Below are 22506 nucleotides of genomic sequence, written 5' to 3'. Positions count from 1 at the left end.
GATTTGCCCACAGTCATGACGCCGTCGGGATTGGGTTCTTCCATCGCAATGAGTAGAGAGAGGTAAGGTCTGCACGAGCGCAACCAGAGCAACCTAGTAGCCGTGCCACGTAAAGAATCTCTGTTGGCCTAATGGTAAGACCTACGCCCGGCCTGTTGAATTCAAGAGCAAGAGCGGTGGAGAAAAGCACTCAGAACCTGGGGGCAAGTGCAAGGACTGTATGGTCAAATATCGTGCGGTCGTCCGGAGGCCGGCGATTTGGACGTGAAAACAGCTGCAGAGTTGGTGCCCCTCCATCACGATGGCCGTGGAGGAAGTCTGATCCAGGTCCGATGCCCGTAAAGGCACTATCAGACACCATCGGACGGGACAAGAACCGAATCACCACGGATCCCCTCGAAGGACGACCAGGAAGGGTGAGACGAAGAGAGGAGGATGCGCTCGAGATTAGGTTTCTTCATGTAAAATGTCAGGACGCGTTCCAAAAGATTTCCCCAGGTCTACATAACTAAACGCGGGCTCGAACTTCCTGTTGCGGTTACTGGCCGTTGCGGCAGCTCGGGAATGTACAGTACCGCCCCCTAGCCTGTTTGAATGCCTCTGCCCCATATGCCCATCCGCACTGTCGGAGACATGACTTCTTAGATACTAGGTAGTACTACGTAGCTACCTAGTACATACCATACAATGAGCATCATGGATGCAATACGCCGGTCAGCACCTCCAGTCGTATTGTCGTCTGATTGTATCGCCGGAGTAAAGTGTACATAAAGCTTATGGAAAAGATAACAACCCTCCATGCAAGGCGTGCTGCTCCCCTGCAGTCACCAGCAGCAGCTGTATATAGGAGATAACTGCCGCGAGAACAATTTGATACCATAAAATGGCTACCTGCAAACAATGACAGGCTATGTCCCCTTTCCAAGGCAGGAGACCCATTAATCCTTCTCATGATCCAACCCATCCTACAAGTCGATCAAGCTACCACCCTGTTGGCCGACTGGTCTTCCCCCAAAAGGACTGTTGGCTTGTTGCCCGTACCCGCCACCAAATGCACCCGCAGGTCCCGTTTGAGAGGGAACTTGCTGACCAAACCCACCTTGAGCTTGACCAAAGCCGGTGGCCTGGGCTGAAAAGAACGGATTCGTCCCGGTCTGTGCCGCACGGAGACGATCCATACCCTGTCCGGCTGAATTGACAAAAGTACCAGGAGCGGTGTGTTGGGCAGGGATACGCAAGTCTCCCGTATTGCCAAAGGTGTCCTGGCCTTCTCCTGAGGCCAATAACGCGTTGAGCTTTGCGTGCTGGGGGTTGACTGGCTTCTGTGGTTGCTGCTGCTGCTGGAAAGATGGCTGTGGGATAGCATAATTCTGGATTGGATTTGGCTGCGATGGCTGGCTGTACTGCGTGGTGGGTTGCGACTCGAAGAGTGTTCCAAGCGAAGGCTGAGTGTGGGTTCGGTTGAAGGGCGAAGGCGAGGATTGCTGCGTCCTTTGGGCAAAAGGATTGTTCGAGCCCGTAGGCAGGGGCTTGAGTGGGTCAGCAGCTTGCGGCGACTGAGCGGCAAATGGATTGTTCGTCCCTGGCTGCAGACCAGCCTGCTGCTGAGGTGACTGCGCTCCGAAAAGCTCCGCTCCAGTTGGCATGCCATATGGATTGTTGGTCTGGAACGCAGTCTGTTGTGGTTGAAGGGTATTCTGCTGCTGTAGGAAAGGCTGCTGGCCAAATTGATCGTATCCAGTGGGCTGCGTGGGAACGTAACCTCCTGTGAAGGCAGTCTGAAATCCCGTTTGTTGTGGTTGCGCATATTGATTACTCAAATACCCAGTGCTTTGGGGTTGTTGTTGAAGCGGATTTCCAAACCAATCAACCGCTGGCTGCTGCTGATAGCCTTGGTTATAGCCGGTGGGCTGAGGTTGAGCTGGCGCAGGAGTATCGTCAAACAGCGAGGCGGCATTTTGCTCCTCAAGCTGGCGCGCACGGAGATCAGCCTCTTCCTTACTGAGCTGTATGGCTCGCTTCAGCTCCGGATCTTGCTCGTCAACCTCGTTGGTGGGTTGTCGCGGCTTATTGCGTGCTTCTCGTTCGGCTTCTCTTCTGCTTATTTCGAGAGCTTGTTGCATCTCGGAATCATATTCATCATCTGCTCCACTCCTGGCGCGCTGCCTCGGTCGCGGAACAGGGCCGGCGATTGCCTGGGGGGCATATTCGTCGATTCCGCTGACTCGAGCCTTCCATAGCTTGCGATCCGAGCGTTCGCTTCTGAGACGGTCCTCATCCAGGATGAGAGATGTCAACTCCTTCGCAGAGATACGAACTGTAATGATCAGCGCGTGATGCGAGTAACATGGCTACAGAAGCGCTTACCATTCTGGCCAACATCTTTGCCATCTTCGTCGATATATTGAAACTCCCTCAAGGTCTTGATGATGTAAATATTCTTCCGGGCCCAGGTCACCACCAGTTCGGAGCCCTCGTGTAGACAATAGTCGAGGACCTTCAACGACTTTAACACATGTCGCCAATTCTTTCCCTTGTCGTTGAGGCGCTTATCGAGCATATCCATGATCTCGTAGAAGTCGCTGGGACTGCGCAGGCATTGTCAGCAAGGCCAATCAGGTCGCGGAGCCTTCTGCCCGGTACTCACTTGTTGAAGGTCAGAGCTGCGATTTCTGCCATGTCTGTGCCCGTCGGGCCCCATGGATCATTGGAAGTCGCTGTGTTCCCTCCGGTCAGCGTCTTTCACGGTGCTCGCTGAGCGACTGAGCCTTCACTTACCATTGCGCACCTTGATCTGCACGCTGCTGTATCCCTTGGTGACATTTTTGACACTTCTTACGACTTTCGACATGGTCCCTCCTCGAAGCGCAACAGGCGCAGTTTCCAGAGATGATCGTCTGTAGATGTTCGCCGATGATTGTTGACTGCGAGGATTCGGGGTGGTGTCTACTTCGTTTGAGAAGCCGACAACGGTACCACGGCGGGAGGGCTGGTAGTCAAGCGAGCGGCTAGGCGTATCAGCGGCCGAATATCTGCGTCCGGTTCGATCGGTCACTGTACGCACTGTCGGGAGATTGGAATAGAGAAGAGGTGATGCGAAGAAGGCCAATTCGCCGATGGAACAATCGATGAATCTCTGCAACAGCCTTGAGGGAGAGGCCGGGAGCGCAACGTGAGGTGGATTACGGCCAACCTATGATCGGCTCTCAGCGTCTTCGCAGTCCGTGCTTCTACCTGACTTTTTGGGCGGCTGGACAAGTGGAAACTGAGGCGTGGCGCAGACTAGCAGGTCTGGAGGACTTGGACTTGGATCGCAGCGGTCAAAGAATGAATGGGGGCAATGCTGTGATCAGTGAGTGGCTGGTGACGCAGACAAGTCCACAAAACCCGTCGAGGTGTCAGCTGCTGATGAATGGCGACTGCAACGGCAACGGCGATTCAGATTAAGGACTTGATGGAGTGCAATTGCTTTGGAGGGCCGTTGCAGACTTCTAGTCGCAGCAACGCTTCTGTCTTAAGGCAGAATGAATAATCACGCTTATGAGTTTAAATTCTGACAATTGAAGGATTGAAGCTGGACTGCGCCCGTGAACGAGTACCATAAACGTCATTCTATAGCTCTGTGGCCTGCCTGCAGGTCTGCTTCTAGTACGTACCACCACTGCAAATACTGCCTCCAGCTGCTATAGACCCTGACGCCCAGACTTCTACTTGTCAGCACCACCACCGACGTTCCCGAGAGTTGTCCACGATTGCCCCCAAACTTTCACTACCCTGGGAAAAAGCAACAAAATGCCTCTTGACTGCCATCGCTTCGCCAGTCTTGGCCGAGTGAATGTGCCTCAGCCTCTGGGGAAGCCCAAATCTTCTATTTTATGCTTCGCCGATGATGCACGATGCAGGCTGACCAAAACCTCGATCCAACCTACATATCTAGGTATGTTCTCGGACAACTTGCGTTACAGGTATACATTCACAGAGCTCACGGACGTTACAACGAGGAACCAGCCGCCTCTATGGAGTGTAAGCTGTCCTTTGACGTGCATCTTCATTTTGTGCCAATCTTCGGTCAGACAGCAATACCACTTGATACACCAGTAACGACGATCCTCTCGACCTGGCTCTTCCTTTCTTTCCAGATCATGTATGCATGTACATCCAGATGTTTGCCTATAAACAGTCCTTCGACACCTAGACCTATTGACAGAGCTAACTTCCCTGTACCGAGCGGGGGCTCATCTCGTAATAGTGCAAGGCACCATTTGCCTTTGCGCAGCTGGTGTTCGGGCTCGTGGCATTGACAGGGATGGAGTTTCCATCCTGAGGACGTCCAACAACCTAAAGCAAATGCAGGTTAATTGCGAGTCTCGGAGCAGGCCCGTATCACAAAGAAACGAAAGGGTCAAGGGTGTATGGCCCTGTTCACACTCACATGACTATAATACCAGACTTCACTGACAACCGTCCGGCCATTATCCGCGCTACCTTCTCCAGCATCGGTAGCGTTATATCGAGGGCCGGAGCAGCCGATGTACGGCGTGGCGCCATACTTACTTGCCAGCGCGGTCTGCAGATCTGCAAGAGTGTAAGTGGTCGAGTTCGATGGCACGATGTCTGCCTCGTTCAACCACTCCCAGGTAGGAAGGCGCCTGTAGTATTTGATGGCGGTCTCAAAGAAGTCCACGACCTCTTCATGCTCGACGTACTGAGGTCCGTAGCAGGGAACATCGAAGGTCGAATAGCAAGTCGCGTGCTTGGAGAACTCGTGGCCCCAGAAGTCCGTATTGGGTGCGCCCTGGTTCACCCAGTACTCGTTCATCCAGTCAAGTAGATCATATCTGCCGAATGGTTCCAGAAATGTCCCGATATTTGGCCCAGTGTACGGCGGGACCACCGTGCCGTTGGGCAGGCCATTGGTCGTGTTGGGCGACGGTGCAGGGTCGTATTGCCGGGACAGATCGCAGTACTGCGTATACGAACCGTTGCAGAAGTCGGGCCAGAGGCCGTGCAAGGTCCAAGTATTGGCGGGAAGCTTCTGGCCTTCAGCCTCGAGGCCGGTCCATGTCGACCAGAACTGTGTCGAAAGTAGAAGACCGCCGTACGTCTCGGTGCAGCATGTGTCCACGCTGGCCGGATTTGCTCCAGATGAGCAGGAAAGAATGGACGGTTCTGTGTCTGGCCGTTGGCCTTTTGTCTCTGCCAAGATGTCGTGGCCTATTAACAGGGATTTAGAACTCACCTAGCACGCAGGTGTGGTTGACCTTGCTCTCGCCATAAAGCGAGGCTTGCGCTATGCCAACTATGGTCAGCGTTGTAGCCAGCAGGGCAACGTGTCTGGGATTCGCCATGCCCTCGTCGCCACGACACACGGGGTGTCGTTGAAAGGGGATTCAAGGCAGGGAAAAGGGAAAAGGGAAAAAAGGATACAGCAGCAGACAGATGTCGTCTATCCTTTTTTCTATCTTTCTTCATACCCTGGCGGCTGGCGGATTCCACGTTTCTCCCGCCTCGGCGTGTCTACATCATTGCAAGTAGCATTGGCGAAATAAACCCACTTCCACGCAGTAGCAACGCTCGTATCGACGAGTCGGACATCATGGATCAAGCACCTGCCGAACTGAGGTCAGGTCCGGGGGGGGCTACCGGCCTCGATCAGCAGATGCATGCAATGCCAGGGTAGCAGCAGCACTAGATAGTGATGGGCTGGTGTAATGGTACCTGCACCCACGATAGCTGCTCGTGGTGAATTGATTGGAGAGGACTGGAAACGCGAAAGCTGAAAGCCACCTGGAGAGACATCCCTAGGTAGGTACTTATATGCTACCCAAGACAGATAACCTTGGAAACACTGGCACTAGTACTACAGAGTATGAAGCGTGTCTCCACAGGCCATGACCCCACGAATACACTACCTACTGGCAATCATGAACATCCAGGACAGGGGATGGTACTACGTATTCGATCAGCAATCTAATACAGAGCTGGACTTAAAATCAGGCGCACTTCGCACGAACAGAATGGCATCTACAGAAGTAAGGAGCGAGGCCAATGCAAAGATTCAGGTTGAAAGTGTGCTGCAATCTCCTCGATAAATTCAGTCATTTCAAAGAAGTCGATTTACTCGTCCGGTCGGTAATCGGTCTGCCCCAGCATCTCTTGTCCCTTCGGCAGATTCGGAGCAGTCGTCGAGGGTGACTGTGTTGCAGCCCGATTACTGGAGGCATTGAGTCTCTCGTCTAGTGCTTTGAGGGCTAGAGCTCTCCGTCGTTCTGCTTCCTCGCGTTTGCTCAAACCCCGTGCACCCCGTGCATGCTTGTTGTAGTTCGGTAGACCCATCTCGCCTCTTGCCGCAGCTTGTTCGTTACCTGTCGCAATATCTTCCTCGGAGAACGGAGTACATATCTTGAGGTTGCATAACAGGAGGAAGATCTGGTCACAGAGAACCGCGATTGGCGGTTGCATGATGTCGGGGAAGAAAGTCGCAAAGGCAAAGGTTTCGCTTGCGTCGCCTTTGAGACCTGAACCGTCGGTGCTTGTGCCCGAAAGGTCAGGTTGTCGTTTGAAAAACCGAAGGTACGTCCATGTGCTAACGAGACCGTACCAGGATAAGATCAACGCAGTGTCGGTCCCAAGAAGCAGACCCGACAACGTGTTGACTGCAAGAAACACCGCGGGAAAGTGCTTCACGCGCATCTTGATCATCCCCTTGTATATGCTCACTGTATGTTCCGGAACCAGCTGCTTGAACGCGACGAGGAAGGCTGCCTGGATAGTGATGCCACCATTGATAGGCGTCAAGGCTCTGTCGGGATTCCCAGTCACGGTTGCCCATACAATGTACGTCGGGACAGCCATGAGATTCGGTATGACCGCCGCAATGAGAATCGCATAGATGAAGCCTTGGGAGCCCCATGCTCTCTCGAGGTATTTCCCGCCGAAGAAGACGGTCGTTCCATTGACGAGGAGGGTGAAGATGTTCTGTTCAACAAAGGTGGCGGTAAGAAATGTCCAAGGATACCACAAGCACAGCGAAGGAACGAGTGCGAGATAGGGAACAATAGGCCGCGTCGTTGGAGAGGATGGTGTGGCAGCGTTGGGCTCAGACTGTGAGAGCCGCCATCGAGCAATGTTGTACAGTAGGGTCAAGGCGATGATGATCGCAAGCAGGACGCGGGTAACGGGAGGAATGTTGATTCTGAGCGCCATCGGGAACAGGAGCAAGACGACGATTGCATGCTGCGGATGCCAGAAATAGTTGATGCTCAAGAATGAAAGGAAGGATGCTTGATCTAGCGAAGCAACACAGATGCGCTGGTTACTGGTTCCGGGGGGATGCGATGAGACTGTGGCCCGAAATCAACAAGCGCGATGCCAGTGAAGGGTCCTGGCTGCAGTGCCACAGTGGTTGTTGCGAGCTACTAGGCTAGGCAGAAATACTGTATAAGATCATCAAACGAATTCCCACTGCGGACAACCACGAAACAGGTTGTTCACATTGATGCATTACCTACCTAGGTAGGTATCTACCGACCTCAGCAGCCTCATTGTTGCCCTCGAGTTTGACTCGAAGCTCACCGAAAGCATCGAATATCCGGGGCAATACTTCTCCGAAAACATCCTCATGAACACAGTGCCCGCTTAAGGCGTCTACTTCTGCGAGTAATAAGGTGACTTGGCTCCAATGCACCCGTGTTTACCTTGATGTAGGCGCCGGGAATAATCCGCAGGGAGGATTGTACCTAGGCACTTGAGTGGATTATTATTACACGGCCTAGAGTGCCTCGTCAGGCCCCCCAAAGAATACCCCATAGGCTCGTCGTCGCTGCATCATTAGGTGCCTACCTACCTAGGTACATAGCAAGATTAGACACCACTAAAGCTCCCAAGGCTTATTGCCCAAGGCACCTAGTACCACTAGTCTGTGGCTTGTCGTGTCTAGCTTCTTTTTCTCTGACATGTCACAAAAACACACCCATCGCAAACTCATCCTCCGTCCACGTTTCAACCATCATCACTGTCCACAGGACTAGACTCTGTTTAACACACTCATCCCCTACTACCGTCGCCATTGATCCAAATCATCCACTCAGCTTCATACACCAGTTCGCATCTCGTTCGACATCGTCCTTTCCCGTGCATGGTCTTACAGGCCACTTGTGTTGACCTGTAGCTGTACCTTTGGGGGCCATCTCCATACATCAATCCCGATCCGACTTTTGCTGCCTTCAATCAACCAACCCGATCAAAACAGCTTGCGCAACCATTATCTCCCTTGGAAAACATCAAGTCGACCCTTCCTAGACCTTGACTCCCGCGTGCGACATTCACGGCTGTGCGATCTTCTACCCGTCCTCGGTCACCAATTTACAGATTGCGCGCACTGCACCCTCGGCCGGCCTCTACTTCTGGCGCGGAATGTCGGCATGGAGGCTGACAATCCCTCGACATTCAGCGCGAAGCCGCCCCCGCTGAGTTCAGATCAGCTTAACTATCTTGTCTGGAGGTATGCGCGCCTTTGATTGTCGCTATATATCCATTGTCTGCAGTACTGACCAGCTTTTACAGATATCTCCAAGAGTCCGGTAGGCCGCGCGCACCAGATCCACTAGAATCTCTCCACTAAACTGCAATGTCCAGGATATGCTGAAGCAGCTGTCAAACTCCAACGCGACTGGAGAGTCAACGCAGAGAGTCTTCCCTTCGCTAAGAGCATCAAAGGCCAGGCTCTTGTGTCTCTCGTCCAGAAAGGCCTCCGTTACCACCACTTATCACTGACCATCGACGAGGTATTATGTTTCGTCCATCCTCACCCACAAGAATCACCCTGACACGCTAATCCACTTTTAGAATGGCCGGCCGTCTAAACAACTCGACCCGTCCATGTTCTTCTTCGGTCCGGAGAGTGCCAAACCTCTACCAGAACTGCCACTGCCTGAAGAGACCGTTACCTCGGCGACTTCGCCAGCTGGATCGACTACCACCCTACAGAACAAGGGTCGTGATTATGTGTTCCCCGAGATCCCTATTCAGCCCCCTGCCAAAAGAAGTCGCAAGGCAGAACGCAACGGGAGTGGTGCGCGCAAGGTGTCGGCATCGGCAAGTCGCCATGGAAATGCGCCTGCCACCGATGTGGAAATGACCAACGGCCATCCCACTTCCCGAGCGGACGCCAGGTCGCCCTCTGCAACAGAAGCGGGCCCCGACGACAACGCCCATCTCGTGAATGGAACCAGGACGGATGACCGTATGGACGTGGATGATGATTCACTCCCCGCGGAGCAAGCGCACCACGAACCTCATGTTGAAGTCTTACCACCTCCATCCCATACCCTAACCAATGGGGAGAGCATTGGTGTTCAAGTCGCGCCCGCCAAGGTCACAAATCTCTCCGCTTCCACCAGTCTCCTCCAGATTCCATCCTCCGCCGGATTTGATAACTCGAAATCTATCACGCGGACCGCGTGGCAACCCGGCGACAAAGATTCTCTCACAGCGCTGGGAGACAATTTCTGTGGGGTATGGAGGTCCAAGAGCCATCCTTCCTATCCCGACCAACATCCTCATTTCCAGGAACTTGTAGACCCTGCCGAGGTTAAACTGATTAGTGCTCTCGCTTGGGATCCGGCTGGCGATATTCTCGCGGTGGCTACTTATACCGATCCTTCGGGCGAGATACTGTTGTTTGACGGCCAGGAATTCAACCTTATGGAGGCTTTGCCGGCGTCTCAGAAAGCCATCACGACATTACGATGGCACCGACAGGGATCACGTCTGCTAGGGATCGCCCCATTCTCGTCCGATGTACCTGAAGCGGCTCACAATGCTGGATCTACTATTCTCTTGTGGGATTTGTCGGAGGCGTCGAACATCACTAGGCCATTATCGGTATCGGTTCCAGAGACCTTGATGGACATCGACTGCGCCTCATTCGACATGAACGGCATTGTCTGCGCTGCTGGGGGAAACGCCGTCTACCACTGTCGGGCCTTTTCCGACCTCGGCATCGAACACAAATGGACATCGAATCCCAATGAGAATGATTCATGGACTCTTGTCAGATGCGCTTGGGGAGGGCCGATGGATGGCATTGTGGTTGCGGCGTCTGGCGAGAGTGGATCTCTCTGGTTACCTGTCCAAGCTCTGATGAAAAGAGAAGCGCATGATGCTCCCATCACCGGCCTCGAACTGCGCCCTTACCCACCTGGCACATCAAGTTCAACGTCGAAACGAGAATTTGCCACGTCCTCAACAGATGGGACCGTCAAAGTCTGGCTGTACGACGAGGCTAATAATACCATTCTCTCACTCTGCAAGCTCATCCTCGGTCATGCTTCGCCTGCGATGACGCTCTCATATTCTCCCGATGGCTTCTGTCTGGCAGCAGCTAGTTACGACACAGTACGCATCTGGAATGCTGAGCACGGCCACAACCACATGGCGACATGGAAAGGTGAACCAGATTCGTGGGGTGGTTCAAAGCTGAAAGAAGACGACATAATGAGTATCGGTGGTATGTCTGGTATGAATGGAGATGGGCCCCAAGCCATAGCCGATCATACTCTGGCATGGGATTCCGAGAGCAGGAAGCTTGCTTTTGGCCTTGGGTCGCAGGTAAGTCGCATCTCTGTGCCCTTTTGAGGCCAGTGGACTGACGCGTACAGATTGCCGTCATCGATTTTCAACGCTGAAGCACATCCAATCTTGGGATGAACATGACTGAAGATAATTTGAGCTGTTCCTACATTCGGCTCAAATACTGTTAGGTCCGTTGAGATGATTCTCTCACTCAGCACACCGATGCAGAATTGCAAGACCCCAATTGTTCAAGAATTCTGTACTTGTACGATAAATGCTTTCAAGAAGCAATGCGAGTCGATCACATCCCAGCGACGCTCTCGAACTCTCCCCAGTCATCTTCCGCATCCTCGGAGCCGCCGTGGAATTCCTTCGGTCTAGAGAGCAGACCCTTTTGGGAGGATCTCAATTCTTCCTGTACGTCTCGAAACCCACGGAGCCACGCCGTGACACCTTCGTGCAATTTCGCATCATGGCCGCCAGTGCCAGGCGGCGCATCACCGGGGTCTTCCACATAATAGCGACCACGAAACCTTCCACGACCTCTCGTTACGACCATTCGGGGGGTGCGAGCTGGCGCAGAACTATTAATCCACCCCTCCAAACCGGCAACTGCACTGGACATCGCGTCAACCGCAAGATCTTTTCTCGCAGACTCGGTCTGAGTTTGATCCAGCTGACTGGTAATCCTTGCATTGTCTTGGATCAGCCGGTGGTTTTGCTCTTTGAGGAGAACAATCTCTGCCGAGAATTCTCGCAGGCGCCTCTCCTGTTGTATGCACCGTTGCGCGACCACCTCTAGCTTTTCGATCGTCAGTTGATGGAGGTGTCGCTGCTCCTGTTGTCTCATACGCATCGCTTCCACCGTGGACGCAAGGCTCGTACGAATGTGTTCGAGATCTTGATCGCTCACGGGCTCCGACCGAGGTGTGGTTGTTTCAGCATTGATTTCTTCGACATTTGTGTCCTCCTCCACCAGAGCCGCCTCAATCTCGTCAATCGCTCCCTCGAGCCTCCTCCTCTTATCTCCACTGATAGCACCTTCTTGCTCCCAAGCCCAGATCTCAGCGACGAAACCCTTGAGACGGTCGGCTATTCCGGGATCTGTCGTCGCGCCGTGCGTGTCAAAAGACTTCAACTCCTCGAACGGTGGGCCTGGAGTTCTCGTCCTTACACTAATGGCGGAATCGGCAAAAAGGGAGTTGTTGGTCCAGGATGACCAGGGACGAGTTGGTGAGCCGGCGTCGGGCTGTTGATCAGCTAGCGACATTATGCTGCGTTCTCAATGATCATTTCCTTGATAGGACGCATGCGACAATAGTGATATGCCTTGTGCTCCGATAGGGACCGCTGGTGGTTGTTGGAGCAAAGAGTACACACCAAGTCGGATGGATGAGCTGAACGCAGTTTGAGGTAGAACATGTCATGTGGCTGGTTCGGCGATGGTTGGGTGGCTGGTGCCTTGTCACGTGAACACTGGACAGTTTTCGAGAGAAGGGAACTGACACGTCCAAAATCGAATGCTCCCCAGTCTAGTTCATAGAAGAATGATACAGAGTACTTAGCCAAAGTATTTACCGACTACTACCTACCTGAGGTACCTTAGTAGGAACCTGGGCAATAATGTATAAATATACCGTCCTCCTATTATTGACGACGCCTGCTGTAGTTTCGGATGCCGTCCAGGGTCCGCCGATGCTGCCGTCTAATTGGAACAGACATTTCGTGTGGGGAAAGTGAGGAACGTCGACTGCGCTCAAAGAGTTCGCGAAAGAGGACGGTGACTCAATTCCTACTACACCTACTACTGTTGCTAACTTAGTACTACTACATTGTGGTCACACAACTTGACCGGTTGCGCTCCGTTTTCATAGGTGAACTACTTTCAGTTGGCCTACACCGAGTCGTAGCATGGTCGCCATGTACTGAACTTCCCACTTGAATTTGGTACCTGATTATTGCTGGATATTTTCTTCATATAATGGTACTTTCACTTCAGCGTGCTCTTCCCAGGTTCAACGGCTTACACGATGCAGGCGCAAATCCAACCTTCTCTGGAGGAGGTCACCTCGATCCTTTCAAAATCGAAATCCTCTCGATACCCTCCCAACTTGGTACCGTTATGCGCGCAAATTCCCGCAGACCTCCTTACTCCCACAGTTGCATATTTGAAAGTTTCACACGGTTCCAAACTATCCTTTCTTTATGAGAGCGCAGCAACTACGGGGACGATTGGGCGGTACAGTTTTGTGGGAGCCAATCCTCTAAAAGTCTTCAAGTCTGGTCCTGGACACGGTCCCGAAGAAGATCCACTTCCGCGCCTCGAGAAAGAGCTGTCACAATACAGAGTTGCGAGTGTTCCTTCGCTACGGCTACCACCACTGACTGGAGGCGCGATCGGATACGTTGGATATGACTGTGTGCGGTACTTCGAGCCCAAGACCGCTCGGCCCATGAAGGACACCCTGAAGCTGCCGGAAAGCCTTTTCATGCTTTATGAGACCATTGTAGCGTTCGACCACTTCTTCAACGTTTGCAAAGTTATTACGTACCTTCGGGTACCGGAGACGCAGTCTGCGTCTGAGATTGCCGCAGCTTACGACAAAGCATGTGGCATTTTGCAAACGGTGGTGTCGACATTGCAGGCTGAACATATCCCGCTCCCAGATCAACCTTCGATCGCGCGGAATCAGCCTTCAAAGTCCAATATGGGGAAAGAGGGCTATGAGGGCCATGTCACACGGCTGAAGCAACATATAAATGTGGGAGACATCATTCAAGCTGTCCCGTCACACCGCATATCACGACCTACGACTTTACATCCGTTCAACATATATCGACACTTGCGGACGGTCAATCCATCACCTTATCTTTTCTACATTGATTGCGAGGATTTTAGCATTGTGGGTGCGTCGCCGGAACTGCTGGTGAAGGAGGAAGCCGGCAGGATCATTACACATCCCATTGCAGGCACGGTCAAGCGAGGGAGAACTCCGGAGGAAGACGACAGATTGGCCGACGAGCTGCGGAACAGCATCAAGGATAGGGCCGAGCACGTCATGCTGGTTGATTTGGCACGGAACGACATCAATCGTGTCTGCGATCCGCTGTCAACCCGAGTAGACAGGTTGATGGCGGTGGAAAGATTCAGCCATGTCCAGCATCTCGTCAGTCAGGTGTCGGGGGTGTTGAGAGACGGCGAGAACAGGTTCACGGCATTCAGAAGTATTTTTCCAGCGGGGACTGTCTCGGGTGCGCCAAAGGTGAAAGCAATGGAGCTAATCGCCGAACTGGAGGGAGAAAAGCGTGGAGTTTATGCTGGAGCAGTGGGTTACTTTGGGTTCTCTCGAGTGTCCACAGACGGATCGAGGATCGAGGATCAAGGCGCCATGGATACTTGTATCGCATTGCGCACGATGGTGGTCAAGGACGGTGTTGCATATTTGCAGGCTGGCGGTGGCATTGTGTTTGACAGCATAGAGGAGGATGAATGGTTTGAGACGATGAACAAGCTCGGCGCGAATATCAGGACGATCGAGGAGGCCGAAAAGAGATACTTGGCTCTGGAACAGATTGGAAACGGTCAAGCAAATGGGCGCTACTAGCTAGAGGTATCCCAAGTGGTCGTGCCCGAGTTGGGTGAATCTGGATATTACTGCTGTCCTCCTACATACTACCAAATAAGTGCATGGATACGCTCAAATGGATGTGCTGTCGCAAAAACTGGACCAAAAGCCCAGATCACGTGATTGGCCCATGCAAAGGCGGTCCAAAACAGGTTTAGTGTATTGAACTCTTGGCACACTGAACGCACCTCGAAAAATGAATCGAGGTTGGCTGCGGTTTTCAGGCTGCATCAGCACCAACTCTTTTCCCTCTCGCCATCTCAACAATTCAATAGCTGATAACTGTCAGGACTTCTCGCCAGTCTTGACAGCCGTGATCAGCCAGCCGACAAGATGAAGTTGAACATCTCCTACCCGGCCAATGGGTCGCAGAAACTTTTCGACATTGAGGATGACCGCAAGGTGCGCGTCTTCATGGAGAAGCGAATGGGCAACGAGGTTCCAGGCGACAGTCTCGGGGATGAATGGAAGGGCTACGTATGAGCTACCTTCAGCGAAGAGCAAAAAGAGACATTATTCTGACGGTCGCTCCAGATCTTCCGCATCACCGGCGGTAATGACAAGCAAGGCTTTCCCATGAAGCAGGGTGTCGTACGTACAATCCCCTGCTCTTGAAAGCGCCAGCGAGAAGAAACATTCGCTGAGACTTGATTCATCATAGATGCTCCCGACTCGTGTCAAACTCCTCCTTTCCGAAGGCCACTCCTGCTACCGACCTCGACGTGACGGTGAGCGCAAGCGCAAGTCCGTCCGTGGTTGCATCGTCGGTCCCGATCTAGCCGTCCTGGCCCTGTCCATTGTCAAGCAAGGCGATGGCGAGATCCCAGGTCTTACAGACGTTGTCAACCCCAAGCGACTTGGTCCCAAGCGAGCCACTAAGATCCGAAGATTCTTCGGCTTGACCAAGCAAGATGATGTTCGGTATGTCGCATGCTCTAGCTGGTTCTTCCTGTATCCGTTCTAATAGTCTTGTGTCTACAGCAAGTTCGTCATCCGCCGTGAAGTGGTCCCCAAGAAGGAAGGTGCCAAACCTTACACCAAGGCCCCAAAGATCCAGAGACTCGTCACCCCTCAACGAATGCAACACAAGAGACACCGAATCGCACTCAAGAGAAGACGTGCTGAGGCCGCCAAGGATGCTGCCAACGAGTATGCTCAATTGTTGGCAAAGCGTGTGCACGAGGAGCGTGACAAGAGAACCGAGCTGAGGAAGAGACGTGCTTCTTCGTTGAGGAAGTAAACGCCTGTTATTTCCGCCAACACCAGCCTTGAGAAGACAAAATAGCATGCATGCAATGCCAGGGGAAATTGTCACGGGATTTGCTGGACTCTCCATTGGGGATTATGAATGGACATCCCAGCACCAGCCTATTCGGCTGTTCAGGGGATTCTAAGTGGAGGACAGGAATGCGTGCCGTGTCACCTTGCGATTGATGGTCGTAACAGATACTACGTGCATCGTTCTGTGTTGCCAATATGGCAGAGATAGAACAACCACATACCACAACAGTGAACTTTCCATTCTATTTTGTTCACTAGCACTTTCGTTTCCTTTAGCATCTGTGTTGCGAATATTTGGTCCAGATTCTACCGTCCACACTCGTCTCGTCTTATGCTTCGGTCAATTCTAGTACGCGAACCAGTGAGGACTCCGCCATTTGGGCATTTTGCCGTGGTTGGCCAACCAGAATTTTCCGTCTGGGGCTGGCCGTCCCTCATCCCGCGCAGTTTTTTGAGTTTCCACTTATGACACTGCCGACGGGCAGCGACTTTTCCTATCTATCTTCTTCTCAAGAATATGTATCCTCGGTGACCACATCGGCCCTGGACTACGCAGGCATGGCGACGAACTCGATCAAGCTCCTGACTGGCAACAGTCACCCCGACTTGGCCAAGGCAGTGGCCGCCCGGTACGTTCCTGCCTCTCGCGCATAGGAACCATGTCTGGAATGGAAAGATGGAGACTGACCGTGGTGTCGCACGCAACAGGCTGGGGATTGAACTCACAAAGATCATGGTCTTGCAGTACTCCAACCAAGAGACAAGCGTGACTATTGGTGAATCCGTCAGAGACGAAGATGGTATCTCATACCCATTGCGCTCCCGCAGCTGCTTTCTTCGCCGTGGTCTGGCCTTTTGAGTGCACCTGACATTAACTTCTTGCATAGTCTTTATCCTCCAATCCACACGACCGAACGATATCAACGACGGCCTCATGGAACTCCTCATCATCTGCAATGCCTGCAAGACAGCCTCGGCTCGACGGGTCACGGCCATCCTGCCCAACTTTCCTTACGCACGTCAAGACAAGAAAGATAAATCTAGAGCGCCCATCACGGCCAAGCTAATGGCGAACATGCTACAAACAGCTGGTTGCAACCATATCATTACCATGGACCTGCATGCGTCGCAGATTCAAGGCTTTTTCAATGTGCCAGTCGATAATCTCTACGCTGAGCCCAACTCTGTGAAATGGGTGCGGGAAAACCTCATGCACTCGACAGAGACGAATTCAGAGGTGAACGGGCCGAGACAAGAATGCGTCATTGTCAGTCCCGATGCTGGCGGTGCAAAGAGAGCAACATCTATTGCCGACAAACTGGATCTCCCTTTCGCTCTGATTCACAAAGAACGCTCGCGGCCCAATGAAGTCAGCCGCATGACCCTTGTCGGAAATGTCGAAGGCAAGGTCGCTATCCTGGTCGATGATATGGCCGACACTTGCGGGACCCTCGCCAAAGCCGCCGACACTCTCATTAAGCATGGAGCCAAGGACGTGGTTGCGCTTGTTACCCACGGAATCTTGTCAGGAAAAGCGGTAGAGATCCTGAAAGGGTCTGCACTGTCAAGGCTGGTGATCACAAATACAGTTCCGATCTCGGAAGAGAAGGTCGAGGCCTTGAGGGTCGAAGAAGGGCAGAAGGGTTGCAGACTCGAGTTCATTGATATTGCCCCTGTGTTGGCGGAAGCGATCCGAAGAACACACAATGGCGAAAGCGTCAGTTACTTGTTTAACCATCCAGTGGCATAGACGATACCTTTCACCGAGGCCGGCCGGTCGGGGCACCCAAGTGTCTTTCAAAATTTGGTGGTTGGATATCTCTTTGGCTGAGAACTACTCGCTACATTACAGCCTACCTACTCAGAAATGCTGGACCTGCTCAACGACATTCCATCTGCACCCCCATCACGGAGAACTCTTTAGCACGTCTGGCATGAACAAGCATCCACTGAGCGAAATCATGTGGTCGTGGAAACAATGTCTCCCAGTCCCGCAGCCTTGAGAATCGTGTCCATTTAAACGTGACCGAGGAAGCGCCTTTCTACGCTATATGATCTCGGAGGGACGAACCAGATGCCGCTGACCACATTATTCAGTTAAGGGAGTCCATCCGAGGTTGAAGCCCCTTCCAGCTAGGTTGGATGAAGTTGAGGAGGAAAAGAACAATGTCGAGTTCGGTGTTGTTCGGGTCAGGATCGATGCATGGTATCTGGAGTTGCATTTAGGGTGCGCAAAACCTCACAACCCTCCATTGGGATGGGCTCTTTCAAGAAGTCGATGTGTCTATCTGGAAACGCCGACAGCTGTGGCTAGCTTCTCTGCATCGCATATGGGCAATGCATTCTTATCTGCCAGTTCGGCGTGGCGGTAGGAATGATGTTCGATCACGTCTACGGGTAGGCTTCCAGGTAGAAGGCATCGTGGATACTATCACCTATTCACTCATCTCAGACTTCATTGGACAGGATCACCTCCCGTCGCATGATGTGCACGCGTCCACTGCGAACAGTTCCGGGAGGGACTAGATAATACTTTTTAGCAGTACAGGATTGACAAACTTACCTAGGTACCTATACCTACCTACCTACCTACCTACCTACCTAGGGTACCAGGTAAGTACCTCAGGTAGGTAAGTTTGTAGAACGAGAGCTCTCGGCGCACTCACCGAGGTGTCTTGTTGTCGGTGGGTACTAGTAGGTTACCTGGTAGTAGGTGTCATGTCAAATCTACTATGTACCTACTGGTAGAGGGGCCATGTTGTGTCTGACATGTAATAATGGAGGTGAATTCCGAGTCCTGGACATGAACCTGAGCTGCACGACTGTTCAAATGACGATAGGTCGACCGTGCATGTTTTTCTCCTGCGCCTCTGATCAAACTGCGCAACTTGAACCTCAGAGTCCCAAAGGATGCAAGAGATGATCATCCACCTTGAGAATTCGGCAAACTTGAACAAACTGCCACTGGCAGTGCCTCTCACATTCTCCATTGTTACTGGTCCGTCATGCCAGACTACCGAGTGGGCATCTTATCCAGGAGTAAGACCCAATGACACTGCAAGGAGTATAGATCCTCTGCTAGTTGACAGGCTGCTAGCACGGGGGCGAAAATGAGAAAGACTAACCAGACTCTGACGGGTCGTGGAAGCAACTTCAAACGATACAGAGTACCACAACAATTCCTCGCAATCCTTTTTCGAGCCCGGAAAAACTGTCCAGGGCTTGGATCAGCGGGCTCTCCGGCACTTTCATTCTTGACGACCTGGAAGGCTGGGCCGGTTGGACGATGACGCCTGGAGTCGTCCTTCACGGCAGCATATCAGTGGTAAACCTCGCATGGGCTGATTGCATGAGAAGACGCAATGAGAAGAGGCGAACTCTCTCCAGATCAACTCCTTTGAGCATCTGTTTAAGCGGTTTGTGCCAAAAGAAGAGATACTGCTACCGAGATTCGATTGATCGACTACAGAGGAGAGGCAATAACTAAATGTACGCCGGCTGGGTCATTGAGGATATTCGTGGAGCTGTTGAAAGATGAGGTCAAATGCCAACAATTTGATCTCGCGAATGAAATGCAGTGGAATTGTATTTCCTCGTTGGTGATGCTGGACCGGTCTATTTGATTCAAATTAACAGCACAACGGCCACTCAGGTAGGAGTCAAAAATGCCGTTGTTCACCATCACCCAGCACAAATAATGCCTCCGATACCACTTACCACCTTTTGGTGTCCTCCTTTAGCTGGGCTTTTCGGTTTCCTGGTCCACCGCAAAGCTCCAGGCCCGACACAGGCCTAAGGCCGGTTGTTTTTCCCGCTATTGCAACCCGGCAGCGAGCACCATTGCATTTCACCTCGGGCTATGCAACAAATGGACGACTCGAGTGCACGTCAATCTCGGGGTTCGCCATGTCTTCGATCTGTGCCCGGATATTTTTCACCAGGGGCTCTTCGACCAGACCCATGACTTGAGATCTGTTAAAAGCCATCACGTGCCTCTGGAAGTCCATCACCGGTGGCTTTCAGCACTCGTTTCGCCTGCTGCCGACAAAATATTTCTTTGATCGCGAGCCCAATGGAGCAGAAGGCAACGCCGACTCACACTTTTCCCGGGGCTATGACACGTAGCGGGCCATAGGGTCCGTGACTCGTTCCTGCCTGGACGATGCGATTCGGCCCCCCCGTTACCAATATCTCCGGTCTCGATATTTGATTGTCGTGATCCATACGTGAAACTCTTTTGAGATCACACACGACTTTTTGCGCTTAACAATGCCACCGAAACAACATCCAAGACCACTGGCTCCCGCCGTCCCTCTCACGCCTACCCAGGCGTCGAGCACCAGTTCTCTGCCATCATCATCCACTAGCAGACCGCGTCGAAACATCACAACGGCTTGCAGAGCTTGCCGAAAACGTCGTTCCAAGGTACGTGCGGTCTACCAGACGAGGACGCGTATCCAGCGTTTACATGCCACACATTCTGCTGTCCACTTGCTATGCTCTCCTCCAGAGAGCCATTATATTCCTTCCCAACCATGGCCGGCAATGCCTCAAGCGCCTCAATTTTGGCATGGACAAGGCTGACGAGTGTTCATAGTGCGATGACAGTACGCCGTGCTCCCAGTGTATCGCAAAGCAGACCGAGTGTGTCCGCGACCAAGCTGAAGACGGACGAAAGAAGGTTGCATGGAAGAGAAAGGTGGAAGAGTTGGAGGCCGACCAACAGTTCTTTCCCCGCCTCATGGAAGCCATCCGCAATGGAGACACGACACAGGTCGACAAGCTTATTGCGCTCATTCGTGATAGTGCTTCGCACGAGGAGATTGTCGACTTCATTGAGGTGAACTTCCCGCAACCGGAATCAACTGCAGAAGATGAAGAAGGTCGCAGCAGAGCTTCCACAGGCCAACAGTCCCCGTCCTCACATCAGATCCGACTCCGGAAGTCGTCTCGAAACCACTTTCATCCGCTCGTTTCGGTGACTGCCAAACCGTGGACGACTGTGACTGACGATGATGATCTCGTGTCGCATCTCATCTCGCTGTGGTTTACATGGCGACACTGGTGCTACCCGTTTGTTGACCGCGAAACCTTCATTCCAGCAATGGAGGCCGGAAATGCACAGGGTGCTATATGTACCCCTTACTTGGTCAACATGATCCTTGCGGACGCATGCGTTAGTTCCTGACAGCCTTACTAGTACGGTGATTCCAGCCGGTTGACGATCCTAGTTTGACTACGACTATGCCGAAGAGTCCACCAATTACTCGCCTCAGAAACCCCTACGGGACCTGTTCTATGCCGAGGGGAAGCGGCTTGCCGACCGAGCGAAGAAGACGGGATCTATTCCTGCGATACAATTTCTCGCAATTCAGTCGATGTAGTGAGTGACTTCCTCTCATCCAGCACGAGCCTCACCTGACAATTTTGCAGCTTGGACACCATGGGCGTGGAGAAGTTGTCGCTTTCCGTCATGCATGATGCCGTGTATCGCTTGCAGCGGCTGGACAAGCCTGGACGACTCGAGAAACTGCAATCACAGCTAACCGAAGACGAGGCGCTAGCTGCCGGACAAGGCTTCGTCCATGCCGCGTGGGCCACGTTCATGGCGGTCACAAGAGCCACGTTCTCACTGCGGAGCATTCCCGTGATGGAGCCCCCGAGACGAGAACTACCAGCTCCCTGCCAGGGAGATTCAAAACAATTCTGGCTGCCCTATCCCCGCAAATCTCCTCCGATCCTGTCTCATGCTCAATGTCACATGTATTATCATGGAAGGCTGTTTGAGATTTTTTATAACATCAACAAAACCGTTTTCTTTACGGCGGGAAAGCCAACATCTTCAGTTTCCCGCGACCTCCTCGAAGACCAACACCGTGAGCTTGCACTTTGGCATGACGATCTAATCGATTGTGTTCAGCTTGTCGGCATCAACGCTCCTCACACTTATAGTTTGCAGTAAGTGAGTTGTCGTCTGGCAATGGCTGATCTTTCTGACCTATTGTCTATAGCGCGCAGTATCATTGGGCAGTAATTGTTCTAGCCGAGCTGAACTTCACCATGCCAATCGAGGACGAGGACGACTCGACACTTGCATTACTCATCCCGGTCATTCATATGCAGCACATGACTGCGGCTCTGGAGATTGCCGAGCTTGTGTACCGACAATGTAGGGCCTGGGGCGTGGAACATATCCCGTTCAGTTTCCTGCAACCGATTGACGCTGCGCTTGCAGCCGTCATGAGTGATCTGGAACCCATCGAACATAAGGCCGCTTTCATGAAGCTCGCCATTTCCCTGCACAGCCTGTCGCGCCGTTCGGTCTCCGCCGAAAGCTTGCTCCGCATGTTGCAACTGAAATTGCGCCAGCGCCAACTCATGACCTCGAAGGATATCAAGGAGATGTTCAGAGAAACCAATGAGCTCTGGGAGGCTAGGGTTTTCGCTGCCAAGCTTGAGGGCGTGGTGGCTTCTCGTACGGACACATTCAACCCCGAACCCCCCAAGCCGACGACGGCAATCACGCAAGACGAGCCTTATGAGATGCTGATTGAAAAGTGGAATCATTTCAGCCTTGGCGCAACATCCTCTACTTCTTCATCCAATTGATTACGAGGACATTCGCCGGGCCGTCCCAGGAAAAATGGCCAGAATTGCGCGAACGCGTTGCAAGCCATTGGATATGCGATATGCGATATGCGAGGTACACTCTCTGCTATCTGTATGAAGATGGGGTCCAACTTCCATTCACGATCCAATCACTTAGCGCCAAGCTGTTTCTCTCCGGCTGCGGTCTGGTTTGGTCCAAGCAATGAAATTCATGACGGTTTCAGATGTTGCATCTTCAGTTCCTTAGTCGAGTGCGGGTGCTTCCAATCGTTTTTGGTTCCCCGATGGCAATGACGCCCGGTCCGCGGTGATGTCGGAGAAAACACACCAAGTATGCTCCAAGGCACATGATCATTTTGACACGATTGACCCACGCTCCAACCTGTACATTCAGGGAGGGATATTCGACTGAGGA

At 52.5% G+C, this 22506-nt stretch overlaps 9 protein-coding genes across 9 annotated transcripts; 5 read left to right on the top strand and 4 right to left on the bottom strand.

Annotated features, from left to right (window-relative positions):
- Positions 1-965: 965 nt before the first annotated feature.
- On the bottom strand, positions 966-2851 carry A1O1_00179 (uncharacterized protein; the record flags this gene model as incomplete). The annotated part of the gene is made up of 4 exons (XM_007721100.1): positions 966-2317; positions 2368-2588; positions 2648-2717; positions 2779-2851. 4 exons carry the CDS (start codon positions 2849-2851, stop codon positions 966-968), a joined length of 1716 nt encoding a protein of 571 aa, XP_007719290.1.
- Positions 2852-4209: 1358 nt separating this feature from the next.
- A1O1_00178 (uncharacterized protein) lies at positions 4210-5348 on the bottom strand (the record flags this gene model as incomplete). The annotated part of the gene is made up of 3 exons (XM_007721099.1): positions 4210-4338; positions 4433-5169; positions 5240-5348. 3 exons carry the CDS (start codon positions 5346-5348, stop codon positions 4210-4212), a joined length of 975 nt encoding a protein of 324 aa, XP_007719289.1.
- Positions 5349-6117: 769 nt separating this feature from the next.
- A1O1_00177 (uncharacterized protein) lies at positions 6118-7206 on the bottom strand (the record flags this gene model as incomplete). Its single annotated transcript, XM_007721098.1, has 1 exon — positions 6118-7206. One exon carries the CDS (start codon positions 7204-7206, stop codon positions 6118-6120), a length of 1089 nt encoding a protein of 362 aa, XP_007719288.1.
- Positions 7207-8423: 1217 nt separating this feature from the next.
- On the top strand, positions 8424-10688 carry A1O1_00176 (uncharacterized protein; the record flags this gene model as incomplete). Its single annotated transcript, XM_007721097.1, has 5 exons — positions 8424-8503; positions 8566-8582; positions 8638-8786; positions 8848-10611; positions 10662-10688. The coding sequence occupies 5 exons, from the start codon at positions 8424-8426 to the stop codon at positions 10686-10688; spliced, it is 2037 nt and encodes a 678-aa protein (XP_007719287.1).
- A 188-nt stretch (positions 10689-10876) lies between these two features.
- On the bottom strand, positions 10877-11845 carry A1O1_00175 (uncharacterized protein; the record flags this gene model as incomplete). Its single annotated transcript, XM_007721096.1, has 1 exon — positions 10877-11845. The coding sequence occupies one exon, from the start codon at positions 11843-11845 to the stop codon at positions 10877-10879; it is 969 nt and encodes a 322-aa protein (XP_007719286.1).
- A 760-nt stretch (positions 11846-12605) lies between these two features.
- Positions 12606-14180, top strand: A1O1_00174 (anthranilate synthase component I; the record flags this gene model as incomplete). The annotated part of the gene is made up of 1 exon (XM_007721095.1): positions 12606-14180. One exon carries the CDS (start codon positions 12606-12608, stop codon positions 14178-14180), a length of 1575 nt encoding a protein of 524 aa, XP_007719285.1.
- Positions 14181-14534: 354 nt separating this feature from the next.
- A1O1_00173 (40S ribosomal protein S6-A) lies at positions 14535-15441 on the top strand (the record flags this gene model as incomplete). Its single annotated transcript, XM_007721094.1, has 4 exons — positions 14535-14678; positions 14736-14792; positions 14863-15122; positions 15183-15441. The coding sequence occupies 4 exons, from the start codon at positions 14535-14537 to the stop codon at positions 15439-15441; spliced, it is 720 nt and encodes a 239-aa protein (XP_007719284.1).
- Positions 15442-16040: 599 nt separating this feature from the next.
- Positions 16041-17232, top strand: A1O1_00172 (ribose-phosphate pyrophosphokinase 3; the record flags this gene model as incomplete). Its single annotated transcript, XM_007721093.1, has 3 exons — positions 16041-16111; positions 16191-16282; positions 16370-17232. 3 exons carry the CDS (start codon positions 16041-16043, stop codon positions 17230-17232), a joined length of 1026 nt encoding a protein of 341 aa, XP_007719283.1.
- Positions 17233-19751: 2519 nt separating this feature from the next.
- A1O1_00171 (uncharacterized protein) lies at positions 19752-22091 on the top strand (the record flags this gene model as incomplete). Its single annotated transcript, XM_007721092.1, has 5 exons — positions 19752-19907; positions 20080-20658; positions 20714-20865; positions 20916-21440; positions 21494-22091. 5 exons carry the CDS (start codon positions 19752-19754, stop codon positions 22089-22091), a joined length of 2010 nt encoding a protein of 669 aa, XP_007719282.1.
- Positions 22092-22506: the final 415 nt, after the last annotated feature.

Source organism: Capronia coronata (genome assembly GCF_000585585.1).
Source record: "Capronia coronata CBS 617.96 chromosome Unknown acBCG-supercont1.1, whole genome shotgun sequence".
Lineage (NCBI taxonomy): Eukaryota > Fungi > Ascomycota > Eurotiomycetes > Chaetothyriales > Herpotrichiellaceae > Capronia > Capronia coronata.
Note: the sequence above shows the minus strand (reverse complement) of the source record. Positions and strands in the feature narration are given on the sequence as shown.